The 27384-nt window shown below is 39.8% G+C and overlaps 1 protein-coding gene across 4 annotated transcripts in view; it reads left to right on the top strand.

The window, feature by feature from the left end:
- DNAJC6 (DnaJ heat shock protein family (Hsp40) member C6) overlaps positions 1-27384 on the top strand; it is a 155185-nt gene that overhangs the window by 88898 nt on the left and 38903 nt on the right. For all 4 annotated transcript variants that reach the window (XM_023210166.1, XM_023210139.2, XM_023210157.1 and 1 more), the window contains 3 exons: positions 14741-14891; positions 16002-16051; positions 16165-16313. In XM_023210166.1, coding sequence (XP_023065934.1) covers positions 14741-14891; positions 16002-16051; positions 16165-16313 — 350 coding nt within the window. The remainder of the gene's footprint in view (positions 1-14740; positions 14892-16001; positions 16052-16164; positions 16314-27384) is intronic.

Raw genomic sequence — 27384 nt, 5'->3', positions numbered from 1 at the left:
ATATTATACTTTTCAATTCTGCAGTTTTCTTCTTCTTTTTAAAAATATTATTTGCTGTTAGCTCATTAAGACTACCTCTTTGTTTAAGCCTTTGAACATATATTAATAAGCTTAAAGTTCTTTTCTACTAATTCCAACATCTGGAGCATTTCAAGTTTTATTTCTATTTACTGCTCTTTTATTGTTCAATTTTTACTGCTCCTTTACATGTATAGTTTTATTTTTATTGTATGATAAACATTGTGATGATACTTTTTTGGAAGTCTGGATTACCATTTTCCTTGAAAACATGTTAAATTTTATTCTGGAAGATAGTTTAATTACTGACATATCCTTCGGGTCATTAGGCTTGATTTTATTCTTTGTTAAAATGGGTCTACTGTGGTTTTCAACTTAGTCCTAGGAATGCAGCCTTTACTCTAGGATGTAGTCCTTATTCCTAGTGTGGATGTGGCCTTTCTGATACAGAAACACTGAATATCCAACTAAATGCCTGAGGTGCTTAGCAAGAGCTTTCCATTTGGGCTATGCTAGAGCTCCAACATATGTCAGCATTTATAACCTCTGGTATATAGTGCTGGTTTAATTCTCAAACCTGCATCAGGCAGTGTCTGCTGGGCCTTGTGAAGTCTTACTCTCTATATTCACAGCCTAGACCTCAGCCAAGGTCTCAGGGTGAATTTCCATGCAGTGTTTTCCCTCCCATCCCTCCAGCACCCCCACCCCCTATGTCCACACTGTGCCTCTCTCTATTTTCTTTTATATTGTCCCACATATTCCAGCTTCTTAGCAGTTTATGTATTTTGATCACTGTCTTCACAGTTCAGCAGGACCACTATTCTACTTGGGCTCTAGATCATTTTATGGTAATAGGAAAGTCCTCCAGGCAAAAAGCTGGAGCAACTGTGAGGCTCACCTTGTGTGTTTTCTTTCTTTCAGAGATCTCAGTCCTTTTTAGACTGTTGTTTAATGCCTAAAAACAGATGTTTCATATAACTTATCTACTTATCACAGGAGCTCAAGTCCAATACCATTATCCTGGTGGGAAGTAGAAATCGGGAATATGCATTTTCAGTAAAGACCCCAGTTTCAGTAAATTCTGAAACTGATGATTGTGGGATCGTATTTTAGAACTGCTGATGTAAATTATTTAAAGTAGTTATAAAGTGTTCAAAGTAGCCCCGGCTTTCTGAGGAATTGTCAGAGGATCTCTACTCTCCAGGAGGTCTAGGTATTTTATATTTAGCAAAGGATAGGACTTTTATCTGACATGTTTGTTGGTGTGAGATCCCTTTGAGTGTGGTGTATGTGTATGCATATATTTGCTACAGTGCTGAGTTGTACTCTGTGTTTTCACCATCTTGTGTATAGACAATGCACAATAGAATACCACACCACAGCAGAATAATTTGATCAAATACACTGCAAGAATGAATCATCCATACATGTGTGTATGCACACACAGTTATATATTTTGGTTTTTTTTTCTTAAGATGGAGTTTCGCTCTTGTTGCTCAGGCTGGAGTGCAGTGGCATGATCTCGGCTCACTGCAACCTTGGCCTTCTGGGTTCAAGCAGTTCTCCTGCCTCAACCTCCAAGTAGCTGAGATTACAGGTGTCCACCACCACACCCAGCAATTTTTTGTATTTTTAGTAGAGACAGGGTTTCACCATGGTGGCCAGGCTGGTCTCGAACTCCTGACTTCAGGTGATCTACCCGCCTCATCCTCCCAAAGTGCTGGGATTACAGGCATGGGCCACTGCATCCGGCCTCACAGTTACATGTTAAAACTTATAAAATGTTTACATTTTCAATATGTAGTTTTATATGTAAATTTCATGTGTCAATAAGGCTGTTTTTTCAATAAGTCATGGCAATGATTTGGGGAAGCCATTTTATTTTCCTGGTGCATCCATTTGAGGCATAGGGATACATTGCTAATATCCCATTGAGTATTAAAGTGTTATGAGTCTGGGTTGTTTCCTCTCATTGTCCAAGGGGGACTTCCAGCTCTCTGACTGTTATGTTGCTGACTGTGCCTGATGAAATGAAAATTTTGTCTTCACACCGACATTTGGATATATCCTAACTAAGTAACCTGGTGAATGAATTAACCTCTTTGACTCTCTTAATTTAGGCTAGAAGTCCAGTGCACTATCCATTGTGCCACAGAGCCTGCCTGCTTGCCTGAATTGACCTCTTTGAGACAGAGTTTCCTTACCTGAAAAATAAGAGTAAAAATGTATTTCAGTTTTAATGTGTGGGATACTGTATATTCCTAGCATGGTGCCTAACATGTAGGAAGGCCACTTTAGTATATGTGTAGCACATGTGTGTGTTGTATGTAGCACATAGCATATATACACTCACCTTGATCTTGTAAACAACAAACAATATCCATCCACAACCACTGCTGCTACTTTTCTGGAGAACAATAATTTGATCTTTCTCTCAGAAGTTGGCTTGCAATGGCAGCTCCAGAATTTCTGTCTTGGAGCTAAAAAAAGACAATCTTGCTGGAAGGGGAGGAGTTTGAGAAACACTTCTTAGAACTGCATATGCATAACAAGCATACTGGTCTTCTAAAATTCTACCTGTATATGGGGGGTTATTTGGCAAGACTGATAGAGTTCTCTCAGTCGCCCTTTGGTGTCTATATTGTCTCCCCTGTCTCTCTTAAATGGAACTGAAATGTTGAACAGAAAATTTTTGCCTTATTTTTCCCTTTGCAGTTTTTTTAAAGCAGGCCATCAGTCCTCTGCTATCTCTGTTCTCTATCATAGACAAGGTCAGATAATGGCAAGGACATTTTCTCTGTTCCAGGGTGGTAATTAAGAGGGAAATGTCGTAGTCCATTTTATGCAATTTAAGCCCTGATCTTTTGATTAGAGAAGGGAGGAAAAAAACAACTGATGGCCTCTCACTTTCTGGAATTGAGGTTCCATGTGGTGCGCAGAACCCTTTCTATTTCTTCAGGTTTCTATTGGGGATTCTGATCTCATTGAACAGATTTGGTTATTATTATTTCATAATGCTGAACCTTTTATTTGGTCCATGTGTTGAAGAGTAAAGATTCCTTATTTAGACCCCTTTTCTCTGGCACATCATAAGTACTTACTTTGTCTGTTGAATCCAATTATTAGCAATATCCATGTAAAGTTTTATATGAGAGTTTATTGACTAGAATTTGGATTGGCATCTGTAGCCTGATTTCCTTGATCCTTGAAGGAACAAAATGTGTTACATCCATTTGGCTAGAATTCCCCTAGCACCAACAGCCTGGTTATGAACACTGTGCCCTATCTTTATTATACGCAGAGTCCATTTTGGTTTTAATATAGTCATTACTTTGTATTTCTCATTTTTTCTACTCTTATCAATCTTTTTTCATGTTGTTGATCCTTTTGGGAAAGAGGAGCTAGTATTGGTTTCTTAATTAGCTCCTCTTATCTCTTTGAAGATAAACATTTCCCGTCAAATATTAGCCTTCTTTACAATAAAGCTCATGTTGTATTTCATGAAATCTCCATCTTTTAGACAGGCTTTCTCAGTGGGTGCAGTGTTGCAATCAGACATTCTGAAAAGCTTGAGGAGACAGTGAAACAGTGAAAGCGTCTGGTCATATTTGCTACCTACAGTTAAGCAAAGACTAGGTCACTGCCAAAGTTGATCTGTTTGGTCTTCCTTGCCATCTCTGCCATCTTCTCTTTGATTATTGCATTCCATAGCAGCTCAGTTTCACATACTTTTATTGAGTGCTTACTGTGTGCCATATATTGTACTTAGGGGGCTGTGAAGAGGCATGAAACATGCTTCTTGCTGTTGAAGACTCAATAGCAAGTAATTGAGTTGAGGGGAGGTAGACTCATTCACAAGTAATTATAATGCAAGCTGACTGCTCTGAGTCCTAGGATGGAGGGACAGAATGAGGTGGGAGAATGGAGGCATGAGAGACAAAAAGTACCTCTTGAAAGAGGCAGGATGGGGAGGTGAATAAGAGCAGAGGCTCTTGGTCCAGCCAAACCCAGCTTCATCTCATTCTGTTGTGACTGTTACTAAACTTCACCAAAACCTCAGTTTCCTCAGTGGGACTCCCACCTGCCACTGTGCTTAGTGCAAGGGTCCAATTTAGTTGTTTATGGAAACTGCTTAGTTGAGTGTCTAGCCTAGAGGACACGTTTAGTAGATGGCCTTTGTATGAGGATGATAGTGTTAAAGAATTTTAGAAGTGGAGAGGACTTAGGAAATCACTTAATTCATTCTCCTATGTTTATATTCTTTGAGACCCTGGGTTTGTGATTCTCCCATAGCTTGGGAAAGAGCTGAACCATCATAGTCTAGTACTTTTCCCATTAAGGTCCTGAAAAGTGAGTGTGGAAATAGTGCACATACAGATTTCATGGTGTCTGTAGTGATGACAAAAGCTTTAATAACTGGCACACTAGCATAATATAGAAATCAATACCGGCCGGGCGCAGTGGCTCAAGCCTGTAATCCCAGCACTTTGGGAGGCCGAGACGGGCGGATCACGAGGTCAGGAGATCGAGACCATCCTGGCTAACACGGTGAAACCCCGTCTCTACTAAAAATACAAAAACTAGCTGGGCGAGGTGGCGGGTGCCTGTAGTCTCAGCTACTCGGGAGGCTGAGGCAGGAGAATGGCGTAAACCCGGGAGGCGGAGCTTGCAGTGAGCTGAGATCCGGCCACTGCACTCCAGTCCCGGCGACAGAGCAAGACTCCGCCTCAAAAAAAAAAAAAAAAAAAAAGAAATCAATATATATCCATGTAAAATATAACCTTTTATTCTGTAAATAAATACACACATGCACATGTATATTATCACTGTTTATAGCACAAATTACCAGTTTAATTTCCAATTTTTTAATTGATTTTTGGACATTCTGAACAGTATTATTGTTACTAGCTGAATGATCTCCATTTCTGGGCCATGGTTTGACATGGGGAATGCCAGCCAAACCTTCCAGCAACTTCCCCATTAAATTGATTATTCTGGTTGGGTGTAGTGGGTGACACATGTAATCCCAGCACTTTGGGAGGCCAAGGCAGGCAGATCACTTGAGCTCAGGAGTTTGAGAACATAGTGAAACTCCGTTGCTGCAGAAAATACAAAAATTAGCCAGACATGGGTGCACCCTTGTAGTCCCAGCTACCAAGGAGGTGGAGTTGGGAGACTCGCTTGAGCCTGGGAGGTGGAGGTTACAGTGAGCCAAGACTGGGCCACTGCACTCCAGCCTGGGAGGCGGAGGTTGCAGTGAGCCAAGATTGGGCCACTGCACTCCAGCCTGGGAGGCGGAGGTTGCAGTGAGCCAAGATTGGGCCACTGCACTCCAGCCTGGGTAACAGAGCCATACCCTGTCTCAAAAGAAAAAAAAAAATTATCCCAAGGGCCCTGGCACTTTATTGCAGTACAAAGAGTGCTGGGTGTGCTATTGACTTGTAAGAGCTGTGATCCTCTTGGATGCCTGTGCTTCCTATGTGGCCTGAATCCAGAAAGCCTGACTCATTGGCACCACCTGCTCTGTGGCCTCTGCCTGCCAGGGCTTAGCTCCTCTGGAGCCTTCCATGGATGCTACACATGCCCCTGCTTCTTCTGCCCTCTTGGTCTGTTGAGCAGCTGTGTCCAGGGCCACAGCTGTAGCTTGTACCACGTGCCACCTAGTACAGAAGTATTGCAATATTTCAAAAACCAGTACCACTGAATCTGAGTGAACCTGAATATTAGTCCTGCAAATAACTCATAATAAGTCCTCCCACCAGGCACCAGGTCACGTCAAGATGAGAAGCAGAAGCTTCAGAGTGATAAAGAGGTTCACCTTTCTGTTAAACATTTGTTCTTCTCTACTATCAAAAGTGAAGAGTTTCCATGGACCATAGCGTGGATGCACCAATAGGAGAGTCTTACCCTAGGGAGGCTTGCTAGGCACATCTCCAGTCTGGCTTTGTTAACCCTGAAATGGAATAACATGGCCTTTTTTTTTTGGCCAAGCCTGTGTGACTTTGCTAGAGGCAGCATTTTTTGTGACTTTATCTTCTATATGCCATTCTATTAATATTTCTATTCTACAGATAAGGAAATCAAGACTTCTCTAGATTATACATCCAGCTAATAGCAGAAGTGGGATTCAAATCAGTTCTGGCTGAACTAAAGCTGACATAAAGCCTGTATTTTAACACGGGTTGCTTTGTGTAATGTGTAACCTCTTGTTTGGCATAGGGAGTGTTGATTTATTATTTTGCTAAATGTTATCTTTTTTTCTCTGAATTTTTAATTTCTAGTTGGATTCCCAGCCATTTGTGGGAGGCATTCCTTGGAATCATTTACCATGAGTGCTGAATTTCTAAGAATTAAAATAAAGACTCTGCCAGGCATGGTGGCTCATGACTGTAATCCCAGCACTTTGGGAGGCTAAGGCCAGCCAATCACCTGAGGTTAGGAGTTCGAGACCAGCCTGGGGAACATGGTGAAACCCTGTCTCTACAAAAAATATACAAAAATTAGCTGGGTGTGGTGGCGTGCACCTGTAATCCCAGCTACTCGGGAGGCTGAGGTGGGAGACTCACTTGAGCCCAGGAGGTGGAGGTTGCAGTGAGCCGAGACTGCATCACTGCACTGCAGCGAGCCGAGACTGCATCACTGCACTGCAGCCTAGACAACAGAATGATACTCTGTCTCAAAAATAAATAAAATAAAATAAAATAAAATAAAATAAATTTAAAAAAATAAAAATTTCTGGTCATTTTAGAAGATCTCATTACATAAAAATCACAATGTCATGCATGGTCTTATTTGATCCTGTTGATGACATGAGGCATGTAGAAAAGTTTTGGTTCTTAATTAGTTCCAGTTTATAGGGTGGGGAGTTGGTGGGGGGAAGGAAGCCTACAGGAATAAAATGACATGCTCAAGGTCACACAGCTTTTAAGCAGAAAAACCAAGTCTCAAGTCTGAGACCTCTTTTCTCAGAGTCCATTACGTTTCCTCAAAGCTTCCCTGGAGAGATGAATGGGCAATGAGACGTAAGCCGCCTTAGAAGCCAAGGCAGTGACTTTTTCCATGGTATATCTGCTTGTTATGCCCATATGATCCATTTCTCTAACTGCTGGGAGCCAAGAGCTGAAAAATCTGTTATAAAGAAGGATGACGAAGCCCTTTGTGATAATGACACTAGTTCCTTCCTTGCCCTTTGCCAAGCACTGTGAAGGAATGGGCTTTCCCTAGAGCAGGGGCTAATGGGGCATCTCTACAGAGTCACTTTAGTTTCAGGGATTTCTGTCCCACAGTTGTCAATTTTATAGAAGCCAGGACAAGACATTTTTAACATTGTAACTCTTAACCACTGAGAAAAATGCCCACTGGTGAATGGGAATACGAATATGACATTCTAATGCCAAGTTCACTTTATCAGTCATCTCTCCAAAAGGCTGATCCTGAACACTATGGGATACTAACTCACTTTACTAGAAATGGATGATGAAAATGTTCTGGAAAGAGGAAAAGTAATGTCCCGTGGAAGCGTCTTTGTGGAGTCCCAGAGGACTCACTGAAGAAGGCTGATGTCCCAAGAACTGCAGTTGGTGCCAAGCGTTGGTTGAGTTCTTGAGAGCAAGAACTGCAGTTGGTGCCAAGTTGCTGCCCATCTCCTCCCTGTCCTCAGCATATTAGATCATCTTGAGTATTGAGGGTGGAGCTGAGACAGTTACCACTGTGAGGAAGCCGGGTCTGAAGTCTTAGAATGAGTCAAGTGTAGAAAGATGTTCCTTCCTAGCAAACCCCTAGCCTGCTTGGAGTGAGGGGGGCACACAGGCTCTTGGAAGGCTGTTGGCAGCCTTTGCCTGCCTCTCTCTCCCAGGCCAACTGAGAAACTTGTGTGACTCTAAACTGTGGTGAATCATGCAAGAGGAGGGAGGTCTCTACAGCTGTTGAGGAAGGACATGTAAAACTTGAATAGCATAGCACTTGGCTCTTTGTTTTATATAACATGTTTTTAATTGTAAAACTAATGAATGTGGCAGGGCATGGTGGCTCATGCCTGTAATCCCAGCACATTGGGAGGCCGAGGCCGGTGGGTCACTTGAGGTCAGGAGTTTGAGACTAGCCTGGCCAACATGGCGAAGCCCCATCTCTACTAAAAATACATAAATTAGCTGGGCATGGTGGCAGGCACCTGTAATCCCAGCTTTTCAGGAGGCCGACACAGGAGAATCACTTGAACCTGGGAGGCAGAGGTTGCAATGAGCTGAGATTGTGCCACTACATGCTGGCCTGGGCGATAGAGTGAGACTTGGTCTCAACAACAACGACAAAAAACTAATGAATGTGTCTTGCAGAAAATTTAGAAAATATAATCAGACAAACAAACATCACTCATCATTCTCCCAGATGTAATTAAATATAATTACTATAACTGTTTTGAAAATGTAGTGGATAAAAGCCTGGACTCTAGAATAGCCTGTATGGGTACAAATCCTAGCTTACTAACTATAGGACCTGGGGTGAATCACTGATGTGTCTTTGCTTCAATTTTCTTGTGTATAAGATGAAGATAGTAATGGTATTGACTTCATAGGGTAGTTGTGAAGATTAAATGTGTTACTACATATAAAGAATTTAGATCAGTGGCCTAGTACGTGGTAGGCATTCAGTAGGTTTGAGTTGTTATTATTTTATGTTTATTGTATCCTCTGAATTCTTTCCCTAAACTCAGATAGTTTTCTTCTACAGAAGTAAGATTATACTGTGGATTATGTGTTGTAGCCGGCTTATTTTTCATTTAGCCTTTGCCATGCCCATCTGTACTCTTCTACAAAGTGATTTTAGTAGCTAACCATACGGCATTATTAGAGATATTTAACCAATTCCCTTACTATTGAAAAAAATACATCACTTATAGCCTCTTGCCATGGTAAACAATATCTTGATGAACGTCTCTTTTTGGTAAGTGCTTGCATACCATCCTTCTTTTGACAACAGTAATTTATGGGGGAACATTTCTTCCTAGGGGGACCAGATGGAATTATCCACAGCCTAGGGTGCCACAGGCATATACTGAATAAGCATATGAGGGGATGATCACTATGCATTATGGACACTCCTCCTTCCATACCACTTCTCACAGGGTTTTGTCCATGGCTAAGAAATCAATAAAATGTCTATGAAAAGCAGCCACGCTTACTTTTTTATATTTTTAGTTACATTAAGGCAGTTAAGACTAACCCTAGCATTTGTGCTTACCCTCTTTATATAATTTCTAAATAACTATTGAATCATCTCAAATCTCTTTTGGAATGAAGCTCGATACAAATAAATGATAACAGCTAACTAGCAATCTAGTGGGAGACAGAAATTCTCTCCCAGGAAACAAATTTTGTATCACTCTTGAGAGCAAGAATTGGTCAGGTTCCTACAATTTGGAAGGAATAGGATACTGCTTCTAGTTTCCCAAACATTAGGAATCCCAAGGAAAACTTGTTTCTTACACCGGTAAAGTGACTCAGAGGTAAAAGTGCAATTCTCTGATGTTTGTCTTTGGTGGGCTTAGATTTTCACACCACAAGACATCATGAAGCAAGAATCTACCTGGAGCCTTAGAGGCAGACCTGGACCTTTCTCTTTGGATGACACTCACGTGCTCTCTCAACTCTAATGTCCTAACCTCCACTCCCTTACACCCTGTAAGGGAACCTTAGTGAGCACAGAGTGTTCTTTCCACTGGGTGCCATTTTAGCCAAAGCATTTAGAAAGGTGTTGGAGGTAGCAAGCTCTGCATTCCTAAGAACGCAAGTGGTGTTAACCATCTGAGGCAAGGGTTGGAAAACTTCTTCTCTAAAGGGCCAGAGAGTATATGCTTTGGACTTTGTGGGCCATAAGATCTGTGTCACAACTATTTAACTGCATTGTAGCATGAAAGCAGCCATAGGCAAGATGTAAACACAAGTACTTCACTTCTGGACATTGAAATTTGACCCTCTTATCAGTTTCACGTTATGAAGCATCATTCCTCTTTTGACTTTTTTTTCAATCATTTAAAAATGTAAAAGCCATTGTTATTTCACAGACTGTACAAAAACAGGCCATGGACTGGATCCGGCCCATGGGATCCAGTTTGTTACCCCTTGATCTACTGTGGTCATTGTTTTTCTTTTGCATTTCTTTCTCATTGCACCATTTTATTCTTCGTTGTGCCATACTTTGAAACCTCTCTGCCCTTTCTTTCAACTAGCTTAGGCTAAAATATTTGCAGAATCTGCACTTTTGGCACTTATGTGGCTCATCAGGGAAAGCCAGAATATCTACCTAAAAGAACCAGTAGAGCAACGTCAAATAATGCCTCTCTTCTTTTTTGTGTGTCCTGGCCAGTTCAACATACAGTTTGAATATATGAAGGTTACAGATGGACTCTGGCAAGTTGTTCTGATTTCTGCAGCATTCCAAAGCTGTAATGAGCAGGGCATGCAGCCTGAGGGATGGTGAGAGTCTGATTTTTAGATAATCAAGGATATTTATTATGCCTTGTAGTTCTGTTCCAGCATAAAATTGAGAGCTGAAGAGACATCCAATCTATTTGGTGTCATCTCTTAAACAGTTACATATCAAAGGGGTGTTCAGACTGAGCACATGAAAATGTTACAGGGATGGAAATGGGAGAATTATAAACATTTTATGCTGCTCTGTCCTCACTATATTTAAAACAAAAACACGATACAGATTTTTACATGGGGGGTGTGTTTACAGGGAAATAATGTGCTCTATTTCGTATGAAACAGGACACAAGAGAGCATTCTCAGATTTGTAACACTAGTCCTAGTCTGTGGAGCTGCCCATTAGACCTGTTCCTGGCCTTTTATTCAGGGCTGTGAAGCAGTAGGGGAGACAGAGGCTCGGCTGCCTGCATAATGAGATTGACTTGGTTTGCCTGGCTTGCAGTGATTTATGAGGGTGCTTATTGTGGGGACATCTGCTGCTGAAAGCAGCCAGATGAAAGGTGTGTGGGTGGGAGGTGGAGGAGAGCAGGGAATAGGAGAGAGGCAGTTGTGTATAGGCAGGTAAGGCTCATCTTGATTATAGTTGTTGGAATCCTGAGCTGAGTGAATAGTGTGAAATGGTAGATTAGCAAGGCTTTGGAATTGCACAGATCTGGGTTTGAATTGCTGACCCTTCCACTTGTTAACTGGACTCTTTGGTGAGTTACTTTCCTTCTTTGAGTTTCTATTGCTTCATCTGTAAACTGGGGATAATAACCACTTCCACTCTCCTGCTATATGAAACTGTACTATCATAAAGGTCTGAGCACAGTTCCTGTTGCACTGGAGAGCTCAGTTAGTGGTAGAAATGATTAATGTTTGTTCATACGTCCATTCATTTTTTTGTTTACCAGTACTCAATGTTCTTTGCAATTTCTAACAGAGCCTCATTTTCTAATAGATGTCTAATGGTGACTTAAACATCTGTTAGGTATCAATAGCTCTTAAGATCAGGATGCAAGAACATGACAGTCAACATGTATTTATATATATATGTATGAACACTTAAATGGCATGTAGGAGTGTAGTAGGTACCTGAAATACAATTGAAAGAACAGTCACCTGGCTAGTAAACACAATAAAAGATACTTCACCTCATTAGTAATCAGGGAAATTACCAAAATAGGACCCAAGTAAGATACTTATTTATACTTGACAAAGTGGTAAAAATGTAGAAGTCTGACAATACTGAGTGTTAAGGAGAATATAGAGTGAAGGAACACATATGTACTAGTTGTAGGAATTTAAACTGCTGTGACTGCTTTGGAGAATGATTTGTCAATATCTAGATATATGAATATGCACATACCTTATTTACTGGCAAATTCTGCTTGTAGGTATAATCTAGAGAGAGTCTTGTATATGTTATCAAAGTGATGTGTTCTTCACTGTGTTGCTTATTCTAACAAATAGCCTACGTGTCCATCAGTGGGGTAATTGATACACACATTAATTGAACTAAAGCTGCATTTGGTACCAGCATAGATGAATTTTAAACAAAAGTAAGTGAAAAAAATAAAGTTGTAAAATTATTCAAATAGAAAACCATTTATGTACAGCTTGAAATCTTGGAAAATAATATTAATATATTTTTTGTGGATACAAACATATGTAATACAAGTTTGAAGAAATTAATTGGAATGATAAATATAAAATTCAGGCTGATATTAGGAGAAGAAAGAGAGATGTGATAGGAAGGGTTGCCTGGGGCTCAATCTCAACTCTGCTGGTAAATATTCACTAGCTTATATGCCCTTAGACAAGTTTCCTAACCTCTGTGCCTCAGTTTTCTGATCTATAACATAGGAATAATAATATTATCTGTTTCATAGGGATGCTATGAGGATTAAATGAGTGAATATAGATAAAATGCTTAGAAAAATACCTACCAGATAGTAAGTTTTATATATGTTAGCAATTATAGTGCCTATTACATGAGTATTTTTATTGATATTTATTTTGAAAATCTTATATATTACAATTAAAAAAAAGAATAGATGCCATTCTTGTCTTTTGTCATCATATAGTTGGAAAGTGAACAAAGATTAAAAATACCACCAATACAGGAATTTCAGGATGTGGCATAATAGAGTTTAGTTACGTTCTCTTGACCCCTAGATTTATTAGGTACCATGCCAACAGCTTTATATGCACTTATTTAATCTTTCCCTATGGAGTAGGCACAATTTTTATCCCTATTTTACAGATGGAAAGAAAGAGACTTATAAAGACTGACTTCCAGGGTCACACAGCTAGGCGTAGCAAAGCTGGGCAGGAACCCAGGTGAGAATGACTCTTGACTGCTAGGCCTTAAAGCCCTACCTGGCCACTGTTCACATTAGCCACCTCCTCGACACAGATTCCTGCTTCCTTCCTGTATCAGCCTGCATAGATTAGGTTGTGCTTTGGTTATGAACATTCCCAAAAGATCGGTGGCCTCTATTAACAAACAGGTGTTTCTTACTGTATTCATCTGTTTTCACGTTGCTTTAAAGAACTACCTGAGACTCAGTAATTTATAAAGAAAAGAAGTTTAATTGACTCAAAATTCCGCATGACTGGAGAGGCCTCAGGAAACTTACAACCATGACAGAGGGTAAAGAGGAAGCAAGTCACATCTTACATGATGGTAGGAGAGAGAAAGTGAGCAAAGGGGGAAGTGCCACATTTAAAAACCATCAGATCTCTCACTGTCACGAGAATAGCATGGGGAAAATCCGCCTCCATGATCCAATCACTTCCCACCGGGTCCCTCCCCTGACACTTGGAGATTACAACTTGAGATGAGATTTGAGTGGGGACACAGAACCAAACCATATTGCTTACTCATGCCAAATATTCATCAAAGGTCACCTGGGTCATCAAAGGTCATCTGCCACGTAGCTCCTGTCTCTGGGACCCAGAAGTCCAGCAGCCACAGTCTCCAACCTTGCCGGTTGCTATGGCAAAGGGAGAGAGATACAGAGATACAGAGAGAGAGAGAGAGAGGAGAGAGAAATAGAGAGAGAGAGAAACTACGGAGAATATCACATTAACAGTTAAATGTACCCTGGAAGTGATGCACAACATACACTGTGATACACAGCACTTCCCCTCACACATCATAGGCTGGAGCAGTGGTTTTCAACCAGGGATAATTTTGCCCCCACTAGGGGATATTTGCCAGTCTCTGGAGACATTTTTTATTGTCACAACTCAGAGGTGGAGTGGGGGTTGGGGCAGGTGCTACTGGCATCTAATGAATAGAGGCCAAGAATGCTACTCAACACCCTCTAGTGCACAGGGACAGCCCCCTCAACACACACACAACAAAGAAGTATTTGGCCTAAAATGTCATTAGTGCTGAGATTGAGAAACCCTGGACTGGAGCTAAGCACAAGGGGCCAAAAAGCACAATTTTAAGAAGCTATAAGGGAAGAGAACCTGAAATATTTGACAGATAGCACTAATGGCCACCATGCATCCTAAGGCCTAAAAGCTGTACTAAAGCCCCTTCAGAAGGTGTTTTTCATGATAGAAGTGAACCAGTGCTTTAAGGGACAGTCATGGAATGGGGTTTCTAATATCGTCAGCTTCATCAAAGGGCAGAGGAGTGCCCTCAACTCACTGAAGTTGACTACTGCTTTCCTCAGCAGTCTCTCTGGAGCAGCACTGTCCAAATGTTGTACAATAAAGGCCACATATGTAGTTTAAAAATTTCCAGTATCCACACTAAACAGGTAAAAAGGAGCAGGTGAAATTGATTTTAAAGGTATAATTTATTTAATTCAATATATCTAAAATTATTATTTCAACATGTAATCAGTATAGAAATATTGAGATACTTTATAATCTTTTTTTTTTTTGCACCAAGTCTTTGAAATATGTTGTGTGTTTTATATTTACTGCACATTTCAGTTGAGACTAGCCATATTTCAGGTGCTCAATTGTCACACATGGCCAGTGGCAGCAATAATGGAGGTTTCTGTTCCTGGGACTCAGTGAAGGACTGACCTAGGTCTCCCCTGAGAACCAGTAGCAGTGCTATAACTCAGAGTCTATAAGTTCTGAGAGCGGGACACAATTTCCAGGAATATCTGTCCCAGACTCTTAAAGACAGTCTGTGTATGTTTTAAGAATGAAGAGGGATTGGGTTTCCATGGATTCTCTGCCATCACCATTTTTTGTTTTGTTTTGTTTTGTTTTGTGTTTGGCAGGTGCCTCATCTCCAGACATGGAGCCCAGCTATGGGGGAGGTCTCTTTGACATGGTAAAAGGAGGTGCAGGGAGGCTCTTTAGTAACCTAAAGGACAACTTGAAAGACACCCTCAAAGACACATCTTCTAGAGTGATACAATCTGTGACCAGGTACGCACATTCTTCCCGGTTAATTTAGTGGATCCCCATGCTCTCAAAGGATCTGGTTACCTGCTGTCTGCTTGTCTGGCTCAAAGAGTGTCAATTTTGGGATGTAATTTTATGGGATCTGATCAACTGAGAAATGTCATTGAAGACATAAAATTAAGTCCTTTAGAAGCTATAATCACAGGCTGGGAGGACTCAGTTCATTGCCACATTAGAGCATAACAGTTGCCCTCCCTGTCTTTAGAATCAAACATCTTGGGTTCTAACGCAATATCTGCCCTTGTTAACTAAGAGCCCTCAGGCAAATTAATTAACCTCTCTGAGCTTTTTTTGAGCTTTTTAAAAATACCCTGACAGGATTTGTGTCTTTGGGTTGTTTAGGGATTAAATGAGATTAAAATATACATACAATCTGAATAAGTGTTACCTATGGATTGTAATCAAATCAGAACTTTGTTTTTGTATCCTACTAGCCCTTTAACATTTGTTCAGTGAGAGAAGTTTTCTATGCTTCCAGTGTATGAAAATTCTTATAAGCAGGTCATAGGAGTTATTTTTTATTATTAAGTATTAGAAAATTCTAGGGTCACTTCGAGTTATAATATGCAGTTCTAACTCAGAAATTCAAATGTCAAGTCTAATGTATTAATCACAGTTTTAATCTTTGTTAAAAGATAAAACTACTCTTACCTCTAATTCTCAACCAGGGTCTGGTAGGCAGAAAAATGGTGTCATTTATTTTTTCTCAACCACTTCTTCCCCTACCCCTTAGCCACTTACAATTATGGAAGACATTTCCATGTAGGCAAAGAGGCTAGGACAATTGGTGTTGATAAATAAGCAGAGTTTTCTATTCTGAGATTGATTCAGATCATGAAGTGGCATCTACAAGGGCATTAGAATGCACCAGTTGGAGTGGCTTATTTATACCCCTGAGGTCATAGGCTGTCTTTTCTCAGTGATTCTTCCTTGTTGGAGAGAAGGGCTGGAGGGGAGTCAAAACATGCCCCCTAGACAGCAATGTCCCAGTTCATATGCGCAAGTGATTGAGAGAGAGAAATCTTGGCATATTTGGATCATTTTAATGAGTGCCCATTTTTGTCTTGCTTTTAGCTACACAAAGGGAGATTTAGACTTCACTTATGTTACCTCCAGAATTATTGGTAAGTTTCTCATGTTTATTAACAGTGCTTTGGCTCAGCTTCCAGTTGCTGCCCATCATTACAGCAGACCTAAACATGTAACCTGTTTTCTTTCTGTGTGATCTCTCTCCTAGTGATGTCCTTTCCTCTGGACAATGTTGACATAGGATTCAGGAATCAGGTTGATGACATTCGAAGCTTTTTGGATTCCAGACATCTTGACCACTACACAGTATACAATCTGTCACCTAAGTCTTATCGAACTGCCAAGTTTCACAGCCGGGTAAGGATTTTTAGCCCTGAGATCATACTGTTGAAGACGTGATAGTGTTTTTCGTCCTCAGAGATACCCTTAAAACATATGCCCTTAGGCATCTGAAGCTGAAAAACCATACACTCTGGACACTTCTGTCCACAAAATATTTATTAGACTGCTATGAGATAGCCTAAAAATTTTCCTTGGGTGAGGATACTTACAGAAAAGTGTATCTGTCAATGAAATACCATTGAAGCTGGGGTCTCAAGTCTATTGGTGCCTGGTTGTTCCATGGCACGTTGTTCATGAGGCTTAAGTTGGAGATTGAACTGCCGCTAGTGCAGTTGGCTGCCTTCATGCTGTTACACTACTTATGCCTTTGACTCTTCTTTATTGCTACTTGGTATCAAGATGAGGCAGTGTGGATAGAAGAGTACCAACAAGTATTAATGGGAACATCTTTCTATGAATATATTTTAAGAAGTTTTTTGAACTAGGCAGGTAAACATTCCTAGTTTCAGCCTGGTTAAGGAACTGAGAATTAGCTTAGATTGAATCTGATATTGAGCCTGATATTTCTGGCCACTGAATTCTGACTTACTCACTGAAAAAAGGCATTTTCCCCCCCTCTCAAGAACATCTCTAAATATTTTTGACTTAGCCTTTACATATGATTGGTTCTGCAACTTCATTTGGGTCTATTAATAAATAGAATGGACTTTCTATGCATGGATCCTTTAAAAGTGAAACTTGATATCAAGTGTGAAAAACAATAGCTGGGTGACAATGCTGTGTATCTAGGATCTCAGCTTTGATGCTGGAACACACACTTTGTTCCAAATTCCTGTTACCATTGGTAATCTCTGGGCCTCAGTTTCCAGATCTGTAAAACACACAAGAAAATTGGTATACATGCTTTGTAAGGCTCCTTCCTGCCCTAATATTCAATAAGATATGGGAGAGTTTTAAGGACCTCTTTTTCAGCATGTTCTGAAAACAGTCTCAAATTTTGGTGTGCATCAGAATCACTTGGAGGGCTTGTTAAACACAGACTTCTGATTCAGAAGGACAAGGGAGGCATAAGAATCTGCATTTCTAACAGCTTCCTGGGGGCTGTTCCTGATGTTGCTGTGGGGACCACTCTTTGATAAAGCACTGATAATGCCATTCTGAAGTGGTTTGATCTAAATTGCCATTCTATAATGAAGATTTTAAATGCATCTCTTTAAAATCTTCTGTAATAAAATAACCTTCCAACTCTTACTCCGTCTATTAGCTAATTCAGAACAAGTGAATTAACATCAAACAAAAATGTGGATAGATATTTTGTTCTTGATGTAAGGCAAATCTTTTGAATTATTTTTCTTGTTTGGAGGTTAAGTCAGTGCCATTATTTTCATAATTTAAGGACTGTGGAACATCCTATGCAATATTTCATAGAAATTTTATTTGGCCTTGAAAGATCTGTGATAATCTGGAGCATTTTCCCTCTGAAAGTAAATAAAGATATAATATCATCATAGAAGCATTTATATATATAAATATGTCACTTTGTATAATATCTATAAAAGGCACTCTCTATAAAGATGTTTTTAATGAAAGGCATCCATCAGTGTAACTAAAAATTTTGTGACCGGACTTAATGGTTTACCAAAGGAATCAGAGATTACATATTAAACCTCTACCCTGGGCTGCTCTTACTTGCCCTAGAAGAGGAGGGAGCATTTTTTTTTTTGATACCTAGAACAGTGCCTGACATAGATAATCAATGTTTTTTAAAAGCATGAATGTGCAAAGAATTGTTAAACACTATAGATATAAAATAAATACTTGGTTTGTGTTCTCGAGACACCTAAGCCTAGTTGGCGAGAGAACCCAGGACAGTCTAAAGATAAGTACAAATAATATTTACAATACCTGCCAAGGGAGATTAGTAAAGGGAGACAACAGTGACAGCTGGACTTTAGAGCAGGAGAAAGGCTTATATAGGTCAGAGGAGTGGGGTATTTCTTGCCTATACAAATCATAAAATATCTTGTGAGGCTTTTGATGATCTAGCCTCTATCTGCTTCTCTAACTTCATCTTTTACGGTTCTTCATTGACCCAAAACCATATGCTCCAACCAGGGATATGCATGTGCTCATGTGCACACAGACACACACAATCTCCTTACATGAGCCACTCCTTCTCCCTTAAAAGTCACCCATGTCTCACATCCTTCATCTCTCCCCTCCCCTCCCCTTCGCTCCCCTTCCTTCCTTCCTTCCTTCCTTCCTTCCTTCCTTCCTTCCTTCCTTTCTTTTTCTTTCTCTCTCTCTTCCTTTCTTCCTTTCTTTCTTTCTTTTCTTTCTCTTTCTTTCTTTCTCTTCTCGTCCTTCCTCCTCCTCCTCTTCCTCCTCCTCCTTCTTCTCCCTTCCTCCTTCCTCCCCCTCCCTCCCCCTCCCCATCCTCCTCCTCCCTCTCTCTCCTTCTCCTTCTCCTTATTCTTCTTATTCTTCTTCCTCCTCCTCCTCCTCCCCCACCTCCTCCTCTCCCTTCCAAAAGAGCCTCACTCAGTTGCCCAGGCTGGAGTGCAATGGCATGATCTTGGCTCACTGCAACCTCCACCTCCTGGGTTCAAGTGATTCGTGTACCTCAGTCACCCAAGTAGCTGGGATTACAGATGTGTGCCACTATGCCCAGCTAATTTTTGTATATTTAGTGGAGATGATTTTGCCATGTTGGCCAGGCTGGTCTCGAACTCCTGGCCTTAAGTGATCCACCTGCCTCAGCCTCCAGAACTGCTGGGATTATAGGTGTGAGCCACCACCCCCAGCCCATCTTCTTCTTTATTAGCCTAGTTTTGCTAAGGAGAAGATTTCCACATGCCATGAGGCTTTTCCAATTATTTCTCCTAAAACACAGGATTGCACTACATCTTTAGCTCTTCCTAGATAGTCCTAGAATTCGGCAGAATGGAAGTGGATCCTCTGACCTGTCTCCTTTACCGTTAGTTGCATCTCAGGGAGGCAGTCCCAAAACCATAGTATTTCCATCTTACCTTTGTTTTTGATTTGCCTACATCTCTTTTCAAACTCCTAGACCTTTCTTTCCCCAGCACTAACACTGTTAATGGATTTGCATCTCATTGTTGCATGACTTAGAAAAGTTTTCTTTGTTTTTACCTTTCAATTCATGAGGACTAGAACCATTTCTTACTCCTTCCAGTTCTGTGGAGTGCTAGGTCTGAAATGAAACCTTATTTTAATAAGTGTTGATGGTAGAGTCTACCATAAATACCGAACATGGAACTGGTTTTATTTATAGATTCATAAGGGTGTATAAACTCATAGGAATTTTTTATTTATAAACTCGTAGGAGTCTGGATCTGCCCACATCATATACCTCTGTGTGTTGAAACCTGAATTCAGTCACTTTACATGATGATTATATGATTGTTTGTATGTGTTCAAACCTGCATTTGAGGATGTAGGTAGTGATGTTGGCAAAGACAGGCTGTTTCCAGAAAGATTTTACTTTGCTGAGAGTTGTCATTCTGTATTTTGATTCACTTTTATGCTTAGAAGCCACATTGGTTGACAGGAATGGTAGGAAATAATCAATACTATTTTCCTCATTTTTCTATTACGTATTTGCATATGTCACAGGATGTTAAAATAGGACTTTGTTTAGTCTCAGTTTAGCAGAGGCTACAACTCAAAAGAATGCATAGCACATAGCCCAGCATTCAAAAGCAAAGTACTAGAATACCTGCTCAGGACTGCAAAGGAGGTATTGAACCTCAGGTGTTTTTATTTAAAAATTTTTTTTTTTTACTCTTTATAGCCAATATCCACCTTGAGGAAATAAGAGTACTGATGCTGACAGTGAAGTCCTGGAGACCAACAAGATGCATCAGTCAAACCAGATGTTCATAATGACTCCTCGGTGTATGTAGATCTATAGGAGGGCTTCAGAGAGCTTAACCATCTGTTTTCCATCCTTTAAAAAAATTATTGTGGTAAAATATACATAACATAAACTTATAATTGTAACCATTTGTAGCATACAATTTCAGTGGCATTAATTACATTCCCAAATGTTGTGTAACCAACACGACTATCTATACTTAAACCTTTCTCATCATCCCAACATAAACACTGTTCCCATCCACTCCATGCCTATGTGTGTGTATGCGTGTATATACTGGTTTGGTTTCTGCACAGAAGATTTATAGCTGTGCCCCAGAATATCAGGAACCTTTACACATTTCTTGGCATTACTGTTGGCAATAAATGGAAAGCTGGATGAGTGGACAAGTCTAACCTGGCTCCAAAGTTCTTAAGTTCTGATTAATGCTATTTATTCCAGGGCCACTTTGTCTCTCCTCCTTCCACTGTCCACCCAGGAAGGACAGTATGGTGACGGAGTCCTTCTAGGAGCAAAGAAATCTGCAGTCCAGCTGGTTCTTTTAGACTCTACCCTCTTAACTATTTCTTTCTTTTTTTTTTTTTTGAGACGGAGTCTTGCTCTGTTGCCCAGGCTGGAGTGCAGTGGCCGGATCTCAGCTCACTGCAAGCTCTGCCACCCGCGTTTACATCATTCTCCTGCCTCAGCCTCCCGAGCAGCTGGGACTACAGGCGCCTACCACCTCGCCTGGCTAGTTTTTTTGTATTTTTTTTAGTAGAGATGGGGTTTCACCGTGTTAGCCAGGATGGTCTCGATCTCCTGACCTCGTGATCCGTCCGTCTTGGCCTCCCAAAGTGCTGGGATTACAGGCTTGAGCCACCGCGCCCGGCCAACTATTTCTGAATGACATAATCTTGTAGGATTTCTTTCCCTTTGGGAACAATTTGATTTTTGGAAAATGTATTATCAACGTGGTGTCTTAAAGGACTCATGATTGAAGGTCAATGTTTTTACTCCTTTTTCTTCCAGAGCACACTGAAGAGGTCACCACAGCTCCCAGTTGCTTCTGCATTGGTGGGAGGTTGGTGGGAGATTGGCTGGAGTGGAGGAACTTTATAGCTCATACTTCATCTCTCACTCTGCCACCATGCCTCAGTGTCACGACAGGAAATAACTGGAGTGAAAGAAACAATCCCTGGCCTGGGGCCAGAGGACCAGAGACTCCCACATTCTAGTTATGCAGCCTTGCATGAATTGAATGTCTTAACCCTGGTAAAATACAGCCATCACTTGAAGCTGTAACCACTCTGCAAATGCAAGGTGGAGTTATTGTTATCAGTCATCAGACAATGTAGTATAATGGAGAGTGCACAAATTTTATTTTTTTAAACTGAGATGAAGCTGTATAGTGTATACAAACTTTAGACTTTAAAAATTATCCTGGCTTCACATCTCAGCTGTTCTTCTTCCTGGGCAAGTCACTTTTACCTCTCTTTGGACTCGTTTTTCTCCTGTGTAAAATGGATATGCCAATAAGAGACCGCCTATCTCACAAGCATTCCTAAATTTTTTTTTTTGTAGGTTTGTTGTAAGGAATAAATTTGATAGCAGTGTCTTGCTTAGAGTCATCATTCAGTTAGTAGTAGCTATGATTAATATTGGTGATAATAAAATGCCACAATAAATGATTGACTGAATTATCCGCATCCTCCAAAAATGGTGAGTGATTCATAAAACACTAGATATGGCAATTAAGTCATACTCTCTGTAGAAGCTTTCATTCCTATGCTTAGTGAGTGGCTGCTTCTGCCCATCCTGTCTTGGGCTAGGGATGATGGAGACTTGAAAATTGAATGGTATTCAGCCCTGGCGATGATTTGGCCTCTTTTTCCCACTGGGTGGTATCATGGCAGCCCTGTAATTTGTATGGTGTCCTCTGATGCTAAGCAAACCCAGGAGGTGTTCAAGGTGTTCAGGAAAACTGGAGACAGCATTGCGAAATGTCAGTTACTGCATGAAGCTATGAACTCCAGAGAGCTACAAAAATAGCTTGCAGTGATTGAATTCCTTTTTTATTTTGTTGGTTTTGTTTATGCCTTAGTGGTTTCCCCTTTTAGACAGAGCACATGCTTTTAAAAAATTCTAATTGTATGTTTGCTTAATGGTGTATAATTATATATCAAGTAAATATATAATTACGGAGTACTTTAAATTAATATTATTTACTTGATTGAGTTAATGATTCTGGAGCTATTTGCCTATTGTGCTAAGAATAATTTAGCCAACTTTTAGCTGAGACTCATTACAGATATTGACATTTGGGGTGTGTGTGTGTGTGTGTGTGTGTGTGTGTGTGTAATAGCCAGTTTTTAAAACCTTCAAAAATGTTGTTGGGGCAATAAATTTTCTATACTTTCATTCTGTTACGGTCTAAAAACCCAATAAAATGGGTTCACCTGTTCCCTCCTCAAGATGTGGTACATGTGGACAAATCTTATTATAAAAATAGATTGCCAAATGGGGTTCATTCCTTTATTCTTTCACTCATTCATTCACTCAGCAAATACCTGCTGAGCATCTACCATATGAGCAACACATGCACAGTGGACACTGGGGTTACAAAAATGAGTAAGTTATGGTCTCTCTTCTCATGGAGCTCGGTGTCTAGAAGGGGAACAGATATAAGCAGTTTATTCAGTACTGCTTGACCACAAGCTGGCATTTACTGTGTTTATGTTGTGCTACTTAATTCTGACAACAATCCTACAATGCTCATTTACACTTTACACACTAGATAATTGAGGCCTGGAGAGGTTAGTAAGTTGCTTAAGGTTAATCAAGTAGTAAATGGTACCAGAGTGAAAATCCAGCCTGTGGACTTAACCATGTTGCTCTACTGAAAAAAGCTGTAATAGATGAAAATAAACAGGGGCTTGAGTATAAAGATGACTAAGCATTTCTGTGAGTATTAGAGAAATGATCAGAGACAAGAGAGCACTTGAACTTTTTTTTAAAAAACATTTGAGTTAAAGATGCATATATAATGTACCATTTTAAGTGTACAGTTTAATTACATTTATATTATTTTCAAACCCCATCCCACTCCCCTTCCTGGCCTCTGTTAACTACTAATCTACTGTTTATCTTCATGAGATCCACATTTTTAGTTTCTGCATATGAGTAAAAAACATGCAGTATTTCTCTTTCTGTGCTTGGGTTATTTCAGTTATAATGGCCTCCAGTTCCATCCTCGTTGCTGCAAATGACAGGATTTCATTCTTTTTTATGTGAATAATATTTCATTGTGTACGTATATACCACATTTTATTTATCCATTCATCCATTGGTAGGCACTTAGGTTGATTCCGTATTTCGGCTATTGTGAATAGTGCTGCAGTAAACATGGGAGTGCAGCTTTATCTTCGATATATTCATTTCCTTTCTTTTGGATATATCTCCAGTGGAATTGCTGGGTCATATGGAACCTTCATACTGTTCTCCAGAGTGATTGTACTAATTTACATTCCCACCAACAGTGTATAAGAGTTCCCTTTCCTCCACATTTTCACCAGTATCTGGTATTACCTGCCTTTTTGATACAAACTATTTTTTTTTTTTTTTTTTTTGAGGCAGAGTCTTGCTCTGTTGCCGGGACTGGAGTGCAGTGGCCGGATCTCAGCTCACTGCAAGCTCCGCCTCCCGGGTTTACGCCATTCTCCTGCCTCAGCCTCCCGAGTAGCTGAGACTACAGGCACCGGCCACCTCGCCCGGCTAGTTTTTGTATTTTTAGTAGAGACGGGGTTTCACCGTGTTAGCCAGGATGGTCTCGATCTCTTGACCTCGTGATCCGCCCGTCTCGGCCTCCCAAAGTGCTGGGATTACAGGCTTGAGCCACTGCGCCCGGCCAATACAAACTATTTTAACTGAAGTGAGATGACACTATATTGTGATTTTGATTTGCATTTCTCTGATTGGTGATGTTGGACATTTTTTCATATAACTGTGTGCCATCTCTATTTCTTCTTTTGAAGATCTGTTAATTCTGTTCAACTCTTTTGCCCAGTTTTTAATTTTTTTTTTTTTTTTTTTTTTTTTTTTTACTATTGAGTTGTTTGAGCTCCTTATATATTCTGGTTATTAATTTCTTGTCAAATGAATAGTTCACAAGTATTTCCTGCCATTCAGTGGGTTGTCTTTTCACTTCATTGATTGTTTTCTTTGCTTTGCAGAAGCTTTTTAGCTTCATATAGTCCCAATTGTGTATTTTTGCTTTGGTTGCCTGTGCTTTTGAGGTCTTCCACAAGAAATTTTTGTCCAGATCAATGTCCTGGAACATTTCTCTAATGTTTTCTTCTAGTCGTTTTATATTTTCAGGTTTTGGATTCAAGTTTTTAATACATTTTGATTTGATTTTTGTGTATAGTGAAAGATATAGGTCTATTTTCATTTTTCTGCATATAGTTACCCACTTTTCCCAGCACCATCTATGGAAAAGACTGTCCTCTCCCCACTGCAAGTTCTTGGCATCTTTGTCAAAGATGAATTGGTAGTGAATGTGTGGATTTATATCTGGGCTCTCTATTTTGTTCCATTAGTCCATGTGCTTGTTTTTATGCTAGTACCAAGCTGTCTTGGTTACAGTAGCTTTATAATAAACTTTGAAGTCAGATAATGTGATGCCTCTCACTTTGTTCTTTTTGCTCAGGGTGGCTTTGGCTATTTGGAGTCTTTTGTGGTTCCATATACATTTTAGGTTTTTTTTTTTTTTTTTTTTAAATTTTGTGAAGGATGTCATCGGTATTTTGATAGAGATTACATTGGATCTGTACATTGCTTTGGGTAGTATTGCCATTTTAACAATATTATTTCTTCTAATCCATGAGCATGGAATACCTTTTTTTGTGTGTGTCCTCTTCTATTTCTTCCATCAGAGTTTCATAGTTCTTCTTGTGTAGATATTTCACTTTTTTGGTTAGATTGATTCCCAGGTATTTTATATTTTTTTGTAGCTATTGAAAATGGCATTGGTTTCTTGATTTCTTTTTTGGATTGTTGGCTGTTAGCACATATGGATGCTCTTGATTTATGCATGTTGGTTTTGTATTCTGCAACTTTACTGAATTCATTTGCCAGTTCTAACAGTTTTTTTGGTGGAGTGTTTAGGTTTTTCTAGCCATAAGATCATGTTGAGTTCGAACAAGGGTAATCTGACTTCTTCCTTTCCAATTTAGATGTCCTTTATTTCTTTTTTTGCCTAATTGCTCCGGCCACGACTTTCAGTATTATGTTGAATAATAGTGGTGAAAGTGGGTATCCTTGTGCTCCATTCTTTAGAGGAAAGGCCTTCAATTTTCCTCCATTCAGTATGATGTTAGTCATGGATTTGTCATAGATGGCCATTATTATTTTGAGGTATGTTCCTTCTATATCTATTTTCATGAGTTTTTTTTTTTTTTTTTTTTTTGAGACGGAGTTTTGCTCTGTCACCCAGGCTGGAGTGCAGTGGCGCGATCTTGGCTCACTGCAACCTCCGCCTCCCGGATTCAAGCAGTTCTCCTGCCTCAGCCTCCCAAGTAGCTGGGATTACAGGCACCTGCCACCATGCCTGGCTAATTTTTATATTTTTGGTAGAGACAGGGGTTTCACCATGTTGGCCAGGCTGGTCTCAAACTCATGACCTCAAGTAATCTGCCTGTCTCACCTCCCAAAGTGCTAGTATTATAGGCGTGAGCTGCCACGCCTGGCCTCATGAGGATTTTTATCATAAAGGGTTGTTGAATTTTATCATATACTTTTTCAGCATCTATTGAAATAATCATATATTTTTTGTTCTTGATTATATTAATGTGGTATATAACATTTATTGATTTGCATATATTGAGCCATCCTTTTACCCATGAAGTGAAACTTGTTTTTTTTTTTTTGGAGACCGAGTCTTGCTCTGTCACCCAGGCTGGAGTGCAGTCATGCAATCTCGGCTAACTGCAAGCTCCACCTCCCAGGTTCATGACATTCTCCTGCCTCAGCCTCCCGAGTAACTGGGACTACAGGTGCCCGCCACTGTGCCCAGCTAATTTTTTTGTATTTTTAGTAGAGACGGGCTTTCACCATGTTAGCCAGGATGGTCTTGACCTCCTGACCTCGTAATCTGCCCACCTCAGCCTCCCAAAGTGCTGGGATTACAGGCGTGAGCCACCACGCTCGGCCATGAAGTGAATCTTTATTGATAATGGTGAACGATCTATGTAATGTGTTGTTGCATTTGGTTTGCAAGTATTTGGTTGAGGATTTTTGTATCTGTGTTCTTCAGTGATACTGGCCTGTAGTTTTCTTTTTTTGTTGTATCCTTCTCTAGTTTTAGTGTCAGGCAATGCTGGCCTTGTAGAATGAGTTCAAAAGTATTTCTTCTTCCAGTTTTTAAAAAAATAGTTTGAGTAGGATTAATATTAGTTATTTTAAAAATATTTGGTAGAATTCAGCAGTGAATCCATCAGGCCCTGGGCCTTTCCTTGATAGGAGAATTTTTATTACAGCCTCAATCTCATTACTTGTTACTGGTTTGTTGAGGTTTTCTATTTCTTCATGGTTCAATCTTGGTAGGTTGTATGTGTCCAGGCATTTATCCATTTCTTCTAAGTTTTCTGATTGTTGGTATATAGTTGTTCATAGTTGCCATCACTTATGAGTCTTTGTATTTCTGAGGTCTCAGTTGTTATGTCTTTTTCTTCATTCCTGGTTTTATTTATTTGTGTCTTCGCTCTCTTTTTCTTAGCTTACCTAGAGGTTTATTGATTTTGTGTATTGTTTCAAAAAAACAACTTTTTATGCTGTCTATCTTTTTTCTTTTTAGTTTTAATTTTCTTAATTTTTGCTCTGGTCTTTATTATTTCTTTCCTTCTATTAATTTTGGCTTTAGTTTGTTCTTGCTTTTCTAGTTCCTTGAGATGTATTGTTAGGTTGTTAATTTGAAGTCTTTCTACTTTTTTGATATCAGTGTTTATTGCTGTAAACTTTCCTCTTAGTACTTCTTTTGCTGTATCCCATATGTTTTTGTATATTTCCATTTTAATTTGTTTCAATAAATTTTTAAATTTCCTTCCTAATTTCTTCATTGACTCATTGGTTCTTCAGCAGCATGTTGTTTAATTTCCATATGTTTATGTACTTTCCAAGGTTCCTTTTGTTATTTAGTTGTAAAGTTTTATTCCA

Source organism: Piliocolobus tephrosceles, chromosome 1 (assembly GCF_002776525.5).
Source record: "Piliocolobus tephrosceles isolate RC106 chromosome 1, ASM277652v3, whole genome shotgun sequence".
NCBI lineage: Eukaryota > Metazoa > Chordata > Mammalia > Primates > Cercopithecidae > Piliocolobus > Piliocolobus tephrosceles.
Note: the sequence above shows the minus strand (reverse complement) of the source record. Positions and strands in the feature narration are given on the sequence as shown.